This window comes from Liolophura sinensis, chromosome 13 (genome assembly GCF_032854445.1).
Source record: "Liolophura sinensis isolate JHLJ2023 chromosome 13, CUHK_Ljap_v2, whole genome shotgun sequence".
NCBI lineage: Eukaryota > Metazoa > Mollusca > Polyplacophora > Chitonida > Chitonidae > Liolophura > Liolophura sinensis.
Genome location: NC_088307.1, coordinates 26,152,020 through 26,168,663, shown reverse-complemented (window position 1 = coordinate 26,168,663; position 16,644 = coordinate 26,152,020). Strand labels below are relative to the sequence as shown.

The 16,644-nt window shown below is 39.2% G+C and overlaps 1 protein-coding gene across 1 annotated transcript; it reads left to right on the top strand.

Moving 5' to 3' along the window:
* The first annotated feature begins 4,844 nt into the window (after positions 1–4,844).
* Positions 4,845–16,306, top strand: LOC135480229 (MFS-type efflux pump MSMEG_3705-like). Its single transcript, XM_064760007.1, has 9 exons — positions 4,845–5,046; positions 5,924–6,148; positions 7,152–7,418; positions 8,108–8,270; positions 8,834–9,056; positions 10,044–10,240; positions 11,220–11,304; positions 13,269–13,454; positions 14,618–16,306. Exons 2-9 carry the CDS (start codon positions 5,934–5,936, stop codon positions 14,758–14,760), a joined length of 1,479 nt encoding a protein of 492 aa, XP_064616077.1. The 5' UTR covers positions 4,845–5,046; positions 5,924–5,933; the 3' UTR covers positions 14,761–16,306.
* Positions 16,307–16,644: the final 338 nt, after the last annotated feature.

Genomic DNA, 16,644 nt, shown 5'->3' with positions numbered 1-16,644 from the left:
TGTTGTTGAATTAAACCACAAGGGTGACAACTGACATGTCCAAAAAATGACCGTGAACTAACTGTAGTTTTACACAATTGCGGGCAAAAAACAAAAAAAAGAAAACCGGTGTCTACAGCAGACTCAAACCTACTCAGCCGCTTGACAATTATTGTCATTATGCATCGGTTGCCGATGTCGTTGTCGTGATCCTCTATAGGATTATCATATGCTATGACAAACCCAGGCCAATCAGGGGAGACAACTTCTGACAGAAAGGGTGGCCTTCAAGGTCCAACTTCAGCCGAGTCGTTTTTTTTTTGACTTCAGACAAACTTTAAAAACTCAATGTTATAAATTCTTTACGACCCAAAAAGTTCAAACTGTCATAGACTGGCCTTAAGTTAACTAGAATTTTTACTGTTTCATTCCCAAAATAAACATTAATTACATCAAAGTTTAAATTTTGAATTGCAGGAAAATGGGAAAAAAATAGGAAAAATTTGTAGGATAAATGAAAGATTAAGCAAACAGCAGTATCAAGCGATCGGAATCATTGAAAACAAACATTGTGAACGAGAAATGTGACAAATAAACCATGTCTAGCGAGAAAAACATTTACATATGTGAAATATATTTTAATATGTAAAAAAAAATACATGTATTCCTTCATCGTGCATGTACTGTGTCTTGGGGGGGGGGGGGGCCTCCTTGGCTCAGTTGGTTAGCGCGCTAGCGCAACGCAATGACCCAGGAGTCTCTCATCAATGCGGTCGCTGTGAGTTCAAGTCCAGCTCATGCTGGCTTCCTCTTCGGCCGTACGTGGGAAGGTCCTGCAGCAACCTGCGGATGGTCGTGGGCTTCCCCCGGGCTCTGCCCGGTTTCCTCCCACCGTAATGCTGGTCGCCATCGTATAAGTGAAAAATACTTGAGTACGGCGTAAAACACCAATCAAATAAATAAATAAACACTGTGTCTTATTCTAGCCAGAGCATCATGCTGGTTTCATCTCCGGTCGCACGTGGGAAGGTTAACAATACGGTTTGCAATCATCCAAGATCACCTCATCTCTTTTACCAATATGCGCTTATTTTATAATTGCATGCAATTTATATATATATATATATATATATATATGGGGTCGTGTTACACAGAGGTACCTTGAAAATTTTGTTACACAGCCTCGATAAAACTGGTTTACACGTACGTACACTGTAGGCCCCTACACGTTTACTGGTTTGTTTATTTATTTTTATTTCACTGGTGTTTTACGCCACACTCAAGAATGTTTCATTTATACTAAGGTGACGCCAGCATTATTGTGGGAGGAAATCCGACAGAGCCTGGGGAAAACCAAGGACCATCCGCTGGCGTACAGGACCTTATATCACTGACAACCGTAGAGGAAGCCAGCACGGGCTGCATTAGGACTCGCACTGACCACATTGGTGAGAGGCTCCTGAGTCATTGAGCTCCGCTAGCACCCTAAGCATTCGGCTACGCTGCCTCTAGCGTCACTCAGAAGTACATTCTGACGGCACAGACTTTCTGTTAAATTATCAGATTATATATATATTATAGCCCTACCATTTTTTTTCTCGCTGCAGCCAAATTTTTAATTACACTGTATAAAGAAACAATTTTAAATATGTCGCCAATGATTTAAAATTCACTTTAATTCTCTGGGTTATTCCCCGGACTCTTCCCCGTTTCCTCCCACAATAATGCTGACCGCCATGCAATAAGTGAAATATTCCTGAGCACTGCATAAAACACCAATCAAATAAATACATCTCTCTCTCTAATTATTAAAAGTATATGTACTTAAAATTAATGAACTTAATGAAAATTTATTCTCATGCACAGGTATGCATGCATTAATTGCTTGCAGGGTTACAGTTCGTTTATTTATTTATTCATTTATCTTTGGACTTATTTGGGTAAATTTGTTTAACACAGTATCCAAGCATACATACGTATATTATACCGGTATATGGCGTCACCGAGTTAAACCACCGACCGTTGGACAGTTACTGACGAAAGTTCCCACGCGCGACACACAGATATACATATTATGCATACCACATGTGGTGGAAGACAATTAAAATAGCGCATGCTTAATTTTCAACAAACTATATAAATGTATGCTATCTACCCTTTCTTGTCAACAAGGGGTTAGACTGAATTAACACAAGATACATGTATATACTTTGTGATAAAAACAGACCTAACTGTACAGAGACATATTATGCCCGATAAAGTGAGATTGTATTTTGATATGTATGTGTATAAATACACCACGTGATGTCTGACAACAGATATGGAAGAACGCAGACCTATATAATCCACCTGACAAAATCACGTGACAAACGACTATATTCCTTTACCATTGTTCAAGCTGATATTATATGTCAACGACTGTAGCTTACAGAGGAATAACGGTAAGTAAAACAATGACGGGTACATACGTATACTGGATAGATCTATTCTATTAAGATAAAGGTGATGGCCTACATTGATATGTTTTCCTATATTATACTCAGAACCTAACATATAGCATACATACTGGGTATCGGTATATTGCTAAAGATAATACATATGTGTGTTGACATTATATTGTAGATGTACATGCACGAAAGTCAGTTTCATATAGATATGGGTATATATAGGTCTGCATACCTGTATAATATACTTTCATATAACCAACACACACGTATATGTTGATTTAATTTTTTTATATGGGCAATTACCATCGCTGCGATAATCAATATTTGTATATGAGTTATATGTATATTGACTCGTCAACATGCAAGCGATGCTTTAAGTGCTCGAGATATAGGCAAATTTGCACTGGATCTACCTACAAATATGGAAAACCAACCGGCAAGTATACACCTTTATCTATTATTGAACAATAGGTTGGGTGCGACACAATCAGCAACAGTTATATAGACATATATGCTTGTACGTTGCTGTAACTATCAGTACAGTGTGTTGTCGCTTGGGAAGAAAGATGTACATTTGTAAACATATATGTGGCTTTGGCGACTGGGACAGGGGTTCAAACCCATCTCCCGTTGAATTCCTGACGTTGGCTTTATGTTTAAATCGTATGTATACTAGTTTTACCAACATTTGCCCCAGGTACAAAATCTGTATTTATTTAGTTATTTGATTGGTGTTTTACGCAGTTCTCATGAATATTTCACATTCAGGCCTACGACGGCGGTCAACGTTATGGTGAGAGGGAACCAGGCAGAACTCCTTAAGGAATCGTTCGGGTTCTGGACGTCCACGGGTAACGGTACCTGCACAAAATCGGTTTGACACGCGTACCTCAAAAACAGACGTCAAACAGACGTAGAAACTGCCCGAATCATTCCAGACTATAGTGGCATAAACCCACAAACCGTGGGCCACCGCGGCCAGACCCTTCTGCCCATTGTCGTCCCTTTCTTGCAGCGTCACGGCCCCGGGGGTCACATTTTAGCAAGACAATACTCTTCCCCATGGGCACGGCTCGAATAACAAGAGCATTTATGGATGCAAACAAATTTTATGCGGACCCTTGACCTGCAAATTTACCTGATTTATCACCTATTGGGACGAATTTATCACCTATTTCGAAAATGGAAGAACAATGCATGCATATCTATATCTATGCACAGTTACTTTGTGTAATGAGTATATGTCTTTATACGCCACGTGTATATATATATATCGTAAAAGTGAAAACTTGTTGTCGAGTATGGGGTTAAGTAGTTAAGTAACAGTGAAATGAATAAATATTTATTTCTTTATTTGATTGGTGTTTTATGCCGTAGGCCCCTACTCAGGAATATTTCACTTATACGACGGCGGCCAGCATTATGGTGGGTTGAAACCGGGCAGAGCCCGGTGGAAACCCACGACCATCCGCAGGTTGCTGCATGACCGTCCCACGTACGGCCGGAGAGGAAGCCAGCATGAGCTAGACCGCATTGGTGAGAGACTGCTAGGTCATCACGCTGCGTTAGCGCGCTAAGCAACTGAGTCACGGATGCCCCGATATGAATAAATAAATTATAAATATAATAATGCATCGTTACCTACATGCGTATAACTGCAATTAAATATTGATAATAATCTGCACCCGTGTGGCACAGACATGAAAAAAAAATTTATCAGCGACTTGTACTTGGGACTAATATGCCAGACGTTGGAGTTTCACTCAGTATCAGCCCTATACGGCCGCCTTTCATCATAGTATACCAAGAAATTGGCCGCCCTATATGTATGTTAGATCTGTAGAGATGCGTGAACAATTCTTGAACACGATGTTAAAGAAAACCAATCAAACTTCCATGCATGTATTGTATAGGTATATAATGAACTGCATCATTACCAGGAATAATTCTAAATATCATGCAGCTATCCGACTTCAATGTTGTTACAGGGGACCGAGTTGCAGGCAAAGCAAACGTCGGGGACTGAAATGAACAACAGAGACGAAAAAGGGAAGGAGCCGTTGTCTTTTTCAAAAGAGTAATTAACTTTTTTAGTAAATTACGTGTTTATATGTATATTTCTTTTATTATGTATTTCTTGAAGGATAAATCGCTAAAATTACTAGGCCTGTATTATAGGGCTTACGCGCTGGCAATTTGGAAGTGAAACTGATCACGGTTAACGAAATCTAATAACTATGGTGTTCCATTAATGAAATGCACACAACTGAATCCGTCATCCGTCACATATAGAGTCCAGGTCACACATTTTGATCTTTACCTGACCGTGGGTGCGGCTGCTATACTAGGCTACGTTTGACAGTGACGCCAACAACAACGGTATCACGTGGAAATGTTTTGTAACTTGTGACAGGAAAGTTATGACAACATTACACGGTCACATGTCTAGCTATTGTGCTTGATATTATTGGACTAGTTGCCCCTAGTCTCTGGACTACTTAGTCAACATTCAACTTTTCTTAATTTTGGGAGGGAAAAAAAGAAAATGCGAGTTTACCACTAGAACAACGTTCAACAGTTGAAGTTACAACTTAGCTTACGAAACAGCGGAAATTATACGGTAAGAAAAGGCAATGAATATGTGATAAATTTGATGGTCATGTAGTCATGTACTGAGGTCAGGCGTTACTACTTTATGTAAACTTATGTATGGCAGCGTATTACGTGATAGTCACTTTATCACAGCCCTACTAGGATATAGGTAGCGTAATGACATGTTATTGAATATAGCTCATTTGTAAAGGCCTGACATGATTATTATGTTGTTGTTGTACTGGTCCATCCACTCATTGTGTTCATCAAGCATCTCAAGAAAAGTTTCGCGTGTTTTACGCAACAGCGGCAAGAATTATGGCGGGATGAATCCCAGCAGAGCCCTGGGAAACCCATGGCTATGCGCAGGTTGCTGGCAGACCTTCTCACTTATGGCCAGAGAATTAGCCAGCATGAGCTGGACTTGAACTCAGAGCCACCTGATTAGTGAGAGGCTCGTGGGTCATGCTAACCCCATAGGCAATGGAGGCCCCATGCAAGTTCAATTATAAATTAAACGTGGATTCTGGCAATATTTGACTGACTGCCTGATAGCAGCGCTACTATCTGACATAGTCTTCAACTACCATGTTGTCAAATATCACTACAATCAACGGTTTATTTTATTGAACTATGTATAATAGGCTTGTCCACATGTGCTTGCTTATGTAGCACCCTGTGACCAAATCAGTCGCTGTGAGTTATGTCCAGCTCATGCTGGCTTCCTTTCCAGCTGTACATGGAAAGGCCTGTCAACATCTTGCGGATGGTCATGGGTGTCTCCCGGGCTCTGCCCGGTTTCATCCAACGATAATGCTGGCTGCCATCATGTAATTGAAATATTCTAAAATACGGCATAAAACACCAATCAAATAGCTAAATAAATATATATTTTTTGGTCACAGCCGAGGAAAAATGGTGTGGAAGGGTTGTACTCCGTACAGCGTGTACGTCCTACTGCTTCTGCTGTTTGCATACCTGTTCAACCAACTTGACCGCTACATGCTGGCCATTACGGCCAAACCCATGGCTCAGGACATTCACTTTGGTGACCAGGCCTGCATGCTGAACACATCATACACTGACAAGGATCTGGAGGGACGAAAGTGCAATGGTACTTCTTCAGACACGTGAGTTTCGTTGTAACGATTTAGTTTTTTTCATGATTTTCATGATCTGTTTGGTTTCTATAATTATGCTGGCGTCGTAACAGACTGCTGTCATACATGTATTAGTATAATATTCTTGAGTACAAGCTAAAACACCAATCAGATAATAAATAAATTCACATTTATGTATGTGATTGTTGTATTATGTTTCTGTGATAAAGGTACATGTATTTCAGTGTGTGGGATCAAAACCAGACTTGGGCAAGGAATTTAATTGTAAATTCTGTCGCATTCAGTGCTGTTGGCAGATCACTTTTTGTAAGAATACATCGATCAAAGATCACAAAAAACTCTTCAGTGGTCCTAAAAGGCAAATGAATCAATCAGAATCATTCAAAATGTGTCTTTTAAAAATGCTAAACTTTTCACATATGAAATGGCAATTTATGGAAATTTTTGCCTTCGATTTTGGAGACATAAGTACATTGGTTGGATTGGCAGATTTCATTGCTTCACAAGCAGTAAAATTTTAACTGTCTATACAGGGGCCTCCGTGGCTCAGTTGGTTAGCACGCAAGCGCAGCGCAGTGACCCAGGAGCCTCTCACCAATGCGGTCGCTATGAGTTCAAGTCCAGCTCAAGCTGGTTTCCTCTCCGGCCATATGTGGGAAGGTCTGCAGCAACTTGTGGATGGTCGTGGGTTTCCCCTGGGCTCTGCCCAGTTTCCTCCCACCGTTGTGCTGGCCACCGTCATATGAGTCAAATATTCTCGAGTACAGTGTAAAACACCAATCAAATAAATAAAATAAGTAAATTTGTCCATACAACATAATGCGTTCATAGCATGCTTGAATGAACACCTTGCAAACATGTGAAAAGGTTAATGAATAACAGTGCCGGTAGTATAAACAATTCAGAACAATTTCATGTATATTTATACCTTGAAGGAATAAGTACCTGTAAGTTTCTTTCCTTCCTTTCTGAGTAAATGTTTAATGATTGTTCAAATTCTTTATACACTTAGATGTTCATCAATAGAAGTGAATGGCACGGAGCACATCTGTAAATGGGACTACAACGGCCAGGGTTACGAGTACCAGGCAGTAGCTGGTCCAGTCTTTACCCTGGTCTACACCTTTGCGGGCATTTTCATCGGGTTTGCCGCTGACCGCTACAATCGCAAGATACTGCTGGCTATCTGTCTGATATTCTGGTCAGTGATGACAGTATTGACCGGAGCTATCAACACGTACTGGCAGTTGGTCATTCTCAGATTTGGCCTGGGGTTTGGGTAGGTCTACTATAGGCATCATAGGTGATTTTGTTCTTCTGACCATGATGTTTACAAATACATGTACACTAGCTTAATGTACAAACTGAATGTTGGTGATTTACTTAGAGCACTCTGATTTCCTGCAGGCACTGGGTTACTCAGGGCACTCTGGTTTCCTTAGGGCACTGGGTTACCCCAGGCACTCTGACTTCCTGCAGGTTCAGGGTTACTCGGGGCGCTCTGGTTTACTCGAGGCACTCTGGTTTCCTTCGGAGACTGGGTTACTCGGGGCACTCTGGTTTCCTTTGGGCACTGGATTACTCCAGCCACTCTGGTTTCCTTTGAGCACTGGCTTACTCCAGGCACTCTGGTTTCTTTGAGCACTGGGTTACTCCGGGCTCTGGTTTCCTGCAGGCACTGGGTTACTCAGGGCACTCTGGTTGCCCTCGAACATTGGGTTACTACAGGCACTCTGGTTTCACTCAAATATTGGGTTCTCCGAGCACTCTGGTTTCCTTCAGTCATAAACCAGACCACCATCATATATCAGTATTAAGTGAACAATTCTTGAGTACAACATTTAATACCAATAAAATAAATGAATAAATTAATGTGTGACAATGAATGCATGTAACTTGGCCAAGCCAGGAAATACACCACCTGATCTTCTTCCAAGAGTATAATGGTAAAGCGATTTTAACCTGTAGGGAAGCCGGCTGCACCCCGTTTGCCACGTCACTGATTGCTGACTACTTTGAGGAAGCTACTCGGGGTCTAGCCTTGGGGGTCTACAACTGGGGTATTTACACTGGCTACAGTCTGTCTTACGCACTCGGCAACAAAATTGTGGAGTTCAATATACTGGGCCAGGTAAATTGAATATGATCAAAGTTTTATGCTTTTGAAGATTTAGTATTTGGATACTGTTCCAGTCAATATCATCATGGTATACAAATACTAAAATTTAATTTGAGTTAATTTAATTTTATATTTAAATTGCTAGTTTGTTTCCTCAGTCAGTAAACAAGAGTACTCAGATGTAAGCTGTGGCAGCTGTGGCCATGAACAATTTCAAATATATACGTGACTTTATCTCTTCTGCAGTATCACATTGTCAAAATGTAGGTAAACCTGTCCTGTTTCCTTGCTCTAACCTCTCATTGCCGAGTGCCAAGTGATACAGCAACAAGTACCATGTTTAAAGTCTTAAATATCACCTGGCCCAGATTTGAGCCCGTATCTCTCTACTTCAAGGCACATTCTCTCACAATTACATGTAGGCCATCGAAACGGTCAGAAAATCTTTATGAGCTGTGTACAGTACTTTGTTTTTGCAATTTTAAAACTGGACTTGGACTTGATATATTAGCGAAATCAAATCTTATTTTTAACTCCTGAAATATTTCTTTTATGTTTTGTTTTCCTTTTTCCAGAGTTGGCGCTGGGCATTTTATTTGTGTGGAGCACCAGGTGTACTTCTGGGCTTGGTTATAATACTGTCACTCAAAGAACCCTTACGCCCTAATAAGGCTTTGGGGAGTGGCCATCTACAGACTGTTGAGGGCGGAGTTTGCCACAAACTGGCATCAATTCTGAAGCCGTTTCTGAGTCCATCGCTGATCATGCTGTGCATAGCTGGGTCTATCAGGAATGCAGGTGAAAAAAGAATATCATCATTATTGTTTATTCAGTTAATAGGGGGCCTCCGTAACAAGAGTGACCCAAGGAGCCTCTCACCAATGCTGTCGCTTTGAGTTCAAGTCCAGATTGTCCTTGCTTCCTCTCCAGCCGTACGTGACAAGGTCTGTCAGCAACCTGCGGATGGTCGTGGGTTTTCCTCTGGGCTTTACTCAGTTTCGGCCCACCATAATGATGGTTGTCGTCGTGTAAGTGAAATATTCTTACATGTAAGAGTGGTGTGAAACACCAGTCAAATATACACGTGGTTTTTCCACAAACACTGTACTGCACTAAGCAACACACAAGCTCCGTTGATCGCTTCTTGTCAGCAAAACCTCACAAACAATTGGAGCAAAGAACATAATTCCGTGTTCTTCATTCTTTTATAGAAAGTTTATGTTTGTAGTGTAATACTTGTACTATTGTTATGGTAGTAATTCATGCTGTGTCATTGGACTGATTAGATTACACGATCAGCCGACCTTGAATGATAACATATCTCATGACACTGCACTTTTATATACTCTGTCTCATATAAGGGTGCAGTAAGCGATCTAAAATTTTGTTCATCACTGAGCTTCACAAATTTCCTGATTCTCAGAGTACTTTTGATCTTAGCTTTTGAAAGGTGTTTTGAGGTACATGTAGGATGATTCCTTTTTGAGAAATGTGAGATTCACTATCGTAAGTAAGATTTTATGACATTCATTTACATATAGCTCTAAAAATGCATTTGTTTGGCATCTTTTGTTCAAATTTTAGCTCATTTCGTACTGTTTTGGTTTTTCGTGCTGTCAGATGTTTGGAAACTTTTCTGTGCAGCCGGGCACATTGAAGTGTAAAAAATCATCAAGGCATCTAAAAAAAGATGAAAAACAAATATCGTTCATTTTGTGTAGAGCAGTAGACCAATTTCGTGTTTTGTAATATTCCTGCTTAAATTTCTTTTTTGCCTATCCACAGCTGGATATGTGTGGGCCTACAACACACAGCCTTACTTCCAGGCCATTCAGCAAACCCCGGACCAGATTGCCACCTATATGGGATGGATTCCTCTGGTGGGAGGAAGTTTGGGTGTGGTCGCTGGCGGCTTTATCTCGGACAGGATAGTCAAGAGGCGGGGACTTTACGCCAGAGTTTTTGTCTTAGTTGTTAGTCAGGTACTGGTAACATTCAGTTTTATAATTATTCCCTAAGTACATGTATCTATGATGAGCTTATTTCAAAGCTCTGTGGTGACGGGTGTTTTAACAGTTTGTTGGCTTCAGTGCTATGTCTGGCCGTAAGTTGGAAGGTCTGCCAGCATCATTCGGATAGTTGTGGTTTCCCTCAGGCTCCGCTGCTTTTCTCCCACCATAATGCTGGCCATCGTCAGATAAGTGAAATATTCTTGAGTACGGCATGAAACACCAATCAAAAATAAATAAATAAATCAATGCAATATATGCATCAAATTTTGTCCTAATTTAATTAAAATTTTGTGTTCATATTCATTTTGTGGCCATTCAGATCATGTTTTAAAACCATCTTGAATCAGTTGATCCCTACATAAACTTTTGATTTTTAGCATGGGATGTAGATTTCTGAAGTACCTGAATTTGTTTTTCTTTCTGATTTTGTTGATTTGGACGACTTTGGAAATTTTGTCGTGTGCAGTGTGTTTTCCATCGTGATCCCTCCTCACATAGTTTAACCTGAATTTAGTCAGGTATTCTAGGGTACAACTTTAAGCTCCAATAAAATAAGCACATCTACTACAATAAGCTTAATCTCTGTTTATGTCAATGCACTTTATAGATATTTTGACCACAATATTTGCTTCTCATTCAGTAATGTTTGTTTCTCATTCAGTAATGTTTGTTTCTCATTCAGTAATGTTTCTTCCTCATGCAGTAATGTTTGTTTCTCATCCAGTAATGTTTGTTTCTCATCTGGCAATGTTTGTTTGTCTTCCAGTAATATTTGTTTGTCATCCAGTAATATTTGTTTGTCATCCAGTAATGTTTGTTTGTCATCCAGTAATGTTTGTTTCTCATCCAGTAATGTTTGTTTCTCATCCAGTAATGTTGTTTCTCATCCAGTAATGTGTTAGATTCTTTTAAGTTACATTGCAAACTTCCACTGACTTTCTGTTTGCAGATTTGCGCTGCTCCTTTTGCAGCGGGTACTTTATTTTTTGACCCACCTTATGGATACATCTGCCAAATACCAACATACTTATTGGGTGAGTGTTTCAGTTACGTGTATAAATCGTTGCTAAAAAAAGCACATGCACGTAGAAATTAATACTATGAGCTGTGTACTAGTACACATGTACCTTTATTTATATGGGTTAAGAAAAAATTGATGAAAAGCATTTACCAATAAGTGGCCAAACCTTTCCTGTGCTTAGAAAAGAGTTAAAGATAAAGTTTGTGTATGAAAGGCTAATCAGTGTAGAGACTATAGATTCTTAATGCAGGAATAACCTTTAATGCCTACTAGTGAAAGATTAGTTAACTTATGCCCACAAACATGACAAGAAGGTATTGTGAGGTCATCATGGCTTATAGAACCCACCTTAGAATTCCAATAGCTGAATGCATTTTACTTACTTTCTTAAATGATGTAAAGAAAAAAATAAACAAACAAATATATAAATAAAGTATTTTGAGGCGTAATGTTCAGTTACTGTAATTCTTCAACCTTTTTCGCAAGTGCAAGGTTTTTATTCAAGCTTATTCTGAGGGTATTAGTCTGTGTACACTGATGAACTTCTGTTTTTTGTGAAGCCCTGAAATTGGCCAATATAACAAATGTTGTTTTGTCTTCCAAATCAAATGAAAAAGGTGTATAAATTGCACTGAAATTCACTCTTTATGTGTGAAAAGATTGTGCATTAGGGTATAAGTCTGATTAGGCCTAAATCACTTCTAACCCCCTGGTGTCCATGTGCAATAGCATTGACAGGAATGTTGAGCTACCTATTTCTTCTAATTTTTGGGGGGACCTCCGTGGCTCAGTTGGTTAGCGCTCTAGCGCAGCGCAATGACCCATGAGCCTCTCACCTATGCTGTCATTGTGAGTTCAAGTCCAGCTGGTACTGGCTTCGTCTCCGGCCATACATGGGGAAGTCTGCCAGCAACCTGCAGATGGTTGTGGGTTTCCCCCGGGCTCTGCCCGGTTTCCTCCCACTACAATACCGGACACCATCGTATAAGCGAAATATTCTTGAGTACGGCATAAAACACCAATCAAATCAAATCAAATCAAATCTGACTTTTGGGACACCTAGTCTGCTTTTTGCAGCCGATATACTTGTAATTTTAGCAGGGATATTAGTTTCTTTTTTTTTTTTACATGATTAGTCCATCTAATGAACAACATATTCATATCTTTACTTTTCAAAAACACTGGGAGAGAAATGTAATTTTTTGGCTTTCAGCTCTGCTAATATGTGTCCTGAAAATGAGAAGAAAAAGGGTACTCATAAATGAAAGGGTGGTGTTACAAGCACGCTGTTTATATAGCAGTCAGGTTTTGGGTACATGTGAAGCTGAATTCCATGAGTTGGACACTGTTCACTGTTGATGCCCTCAATACATACTGATTACCATAAATCCCAGAATTCATTGACTTAGCCTATATCTCTTGATTTTTGTTAGAATTGATGTTATGGTATTATGATAAGATCGGCATCTCAAAGAGAACTGCATGTGTTGAGCTCAGTTGAGTGTAAGTATATAACTGTGATGAAAGTCTCCGCAAAATTACCTACAGCAAATGTGTGTCAAAGTATAGATTTTGCAGATTGAAAGAATTTCCATAAAGTTACACTGTGCTATACCTATATTGCATCACTGAATTATACCCATTCAGTGATTCATTTATGTCAAAGGAATCAATATTCATGTATATCAAGAAGTCCAATTGATGGAAAAAAAATTATGGCTAATGCATTCTGATGGTCCTAAATTTCTTCAGATAATGAACTTTGTTGGGCATATTGAAAAAAAAAAGTACTTCAGTGACCCTTTTATAGAGTTGTTGATTGGGTTAATTAACAGCAGTAGAACTTTGTTAGTTAAAGCAATTTTAGGTTAGTGTCATTATCAATTGCATTATCTTATTATCCGGGGTCAATGGTCATTAATTGCTTTATCTTATTGTCCACAGGGTCTTTATCATTTGCATTATCTTGTTTTCCAGGTGAAATGTGGGTGGGGGTCACCTTGGCCGTGGTGGTGGAGTTAGTGCCCTCGTCAATCAGAGCCAGTGCAGTCGCTGTCTACCTCTTCATCATCACAAATATAGGAGGTGCTCTACCCCTTCTGGTTCCACCTCTTCAGCAGGCTTTTGAGGCACAAGGGAATAGCAAAGCTGCAGCTCTGCGAGGTGGGTACCAGGTTTCACACGGGACATGTAATGGAAAGCCTTGAAATTGAAATCTACTTTTACTGACCTTGAAAAGTGTGGAAAATCAGAAGGTCATTGTGATTGGATCAGTTCCAAGAAGTCATTTCAGATATAAATAAAAATTGATAAAGATCTTACAGTGCACCACAATGCTTAGTATTAGGCATTAAAGTTAAAATTTGTCTATCAAGATAAAATGTACATGAATTTTTCATTCTTGTCTCAATGTATTTTGATTGTGCCAATTAGTACTTATTGACTAGGTTCATACTGTGAGTGGGTGTCAAGGCTGGTGTCTTAAGATGGCTTTTTATTGAAGTCAGTTATCTCTACAAAAATAGAGAGGCTTAAATACTGGTCATACTGTGAGTGGGTGAGGTGTCCAGACAGGTGTCTTAAGATGGCTTTGTGTTGAAGTCAGTTATCTCTACAAAAATAGAGAGGCTTAAATACTGGTCATACTGTGAGTGGGTGAGGTGTCCAGACCGGTGTCTTTTGATGGTTTTTTTTTATTCAAGTCAATTATCTCTACAAGAAAGGAGGGGCTTAAATACTTAGTGTCACACTGTGAGTGGGTGAGGTGTCCAGACTGTTGTCTTTTGGTGTGGTTTGTATTAGTGTCAGTTATCTCTACAAAAAGAGGGGCTTAAAAACTTGTCATACTTTGTGAGTGGGTGAGGTATTCAGACTGTTGTCTTTTGGTGTGGTTTTATTAAAGTCAGTTAGCTGTACAAAATAAGAGGGGTTTGCAAGCTGAGACAGAGAAATTGCTTGCCCGTTGCGACTGTCCAGTCTTTAACCAATCAAGTCTTAATTCTGTTTTTACTGGTTGTGGCTTTTAAATCACAAGACCGGTCAGGTTGTTGCCAAAGGTTGTTGATTTATTTCAGGCTCTTCAGTCGCCCCAAACCTGATTCCCTTGATATTTTTTGTGAAAAATTCAGGAGCATGGCATTTTAACACCGGTCAAATAAATAAATATATACTGTGCAGAAAAAGTCTGTTGCTGCTGAGAAAGAAACGATATCATGATGAAAGCGAGGTAAACTCTAAATAAGCAGAAAATGGATACCAGTGTACATTACCATGCTTTTTATTGTATGTGGACAATTCATTTAATATGATGGATGTTACATTTTCAGATGCTCTCTACATCTTGTACCCGGGTCTTTATGTGGGAGGATCAGTCCTTTTCCTTCTTACCATGTTTTTACTGAAAAGAGATCAACGAAGGATGCAGCAAAGCGAATATCAACCTATTGACGGAACGAGCAAAGGGGAATAACTCAGTCACCTAAATACTCACTATAAACTCATTGTTGTCTCCCCTACATGCTCAAGTTGCCGTATATTGCATACAGCTTGGGCTGATCCTCACTTTACCTTCAACTGGGATGATTATTCTGCAGAATTGCGGTTTAAAAAACCTTTCTGAAATCAATACTGGTGCTAGAAGCTCAACCAGATGCTCTACACATTGGTTACATACTGTATGTTCAACCTTTCTATGAAGTCATGGTGTCTCAAGACTTACACCAATAATGTAATAAAAGAAGTTTCACACCATTTAGACATCCTACACTGAGAGTCATGTCATTTTACATAAAGCACCAGGGTGTACTGTACATGTATAAGCAGACAAGCTGCCTACCTCATTTCGTAGTATTAAATAATAATTTATCTGTAAGGTTTTTGTATAATGTTACGTGAACAAAAATGACTGCAATCATAAAGATATCCCTTCTCTAAAATATGCAAGAATTCAATGAATACAGTGTTTTTAGTGTAATAGTTTACACTCAGCATGCATGTGAGCTTAAGACGTTGATCGGCTCAACTCAACTGGTCATACTCAGTTGTTCCCGTCACTGATGGACTTTGGGTTGAACTGGTAATGACTGGAGGACAACTCCTGTTTAGTGGTATCGTTATATGGCATATACGAGAGTTTTAAATTGATGAAGAGCCTCAGTGTGGCCAGATGTTGATGGATGGACAGTCGTGTGATTACAAAAGCAAACTGATGGATGCATAAATAATAGTGACAAAACAGTGGAAGACAAGTTGCAATGAACACTTCACAAGTTCATGTTTACATTAAAGCAAGCAAAGATAGAACCATGTCATTAAGTAATGTGAATTTAATGAGTGAGTAGATTTCTAGACACTACACTGTACATACAGTAAATGACCTAAAATTTCGCCCAAGACTAAGCTGTAGATTTTACTTGATTCTGAGTTCTGTTGATCTTAGGAAAGGTCTCACACACATACACAGGTTGTACACAGGTTTGCTTTGGAAGGTAGGATGATCTTCGGCTGGAAAAATGCGAGTTTTAACAGCAAAAGTAATATTTTGTGACATTTGTTTGCCTATGAAATGCAAAACTACGGGGCAAAATTTTAGACCAATTACTGTAGGTGTCTATGCTGACTAGAAACTGGACAATGTCTCAAGCTAAGACACGCCAGTAATATCATGCCAATATGCTGTTTTGTATTGTTCAGACCCTGTCTTTTTTTTTTTGTGTGTGTCGAATTCCATTTAGGAATGTACTCTTACTGGCTAAATTTTTTTTTATGACAGAAGACTTATGAAATGCAAAACACCTCTATTTGCTCAAATTTTGTACATTCCACAAATGGTGGTACCGTTTTATACTGTAATATATATATATATATATATTTGAAAAAAAATCACTAAGATTTGTGTAAACATATTTAAATGAATTGTTATGGCGTGCATGTATCTTACATCAAGAACATTGTATGTATATGTAATACTTCGTTAGTTCTGTATGATTCGCACAAAGATCAGAAGTGTCAAGTGAATTTGTTTTATAAAGTAACGATCATCACAGCATTAAACGAATTCCTCCCTTATGGTGTGTACAAGAAAGATCCCGAGGGTAATATATACGGGGTAAAAAATGTGTAGAATGAACACATTTGACATGCGCTTTAACTGATATGTTTTTGTTATATTTAATCATTGCTTTATAACACCATGCTCCATAATATTTCACTTATACATTAGTGGTTTATACTGTGAGTGAAGGAAACCAGAGTGAGCGATGTAAACCACCGATCTTTGGCGAGTTTCTGACGAGATTTTCCACATACATGTAGTAATGTAGAGCCACGCATACCATAACTGGGGAAAGTCCGA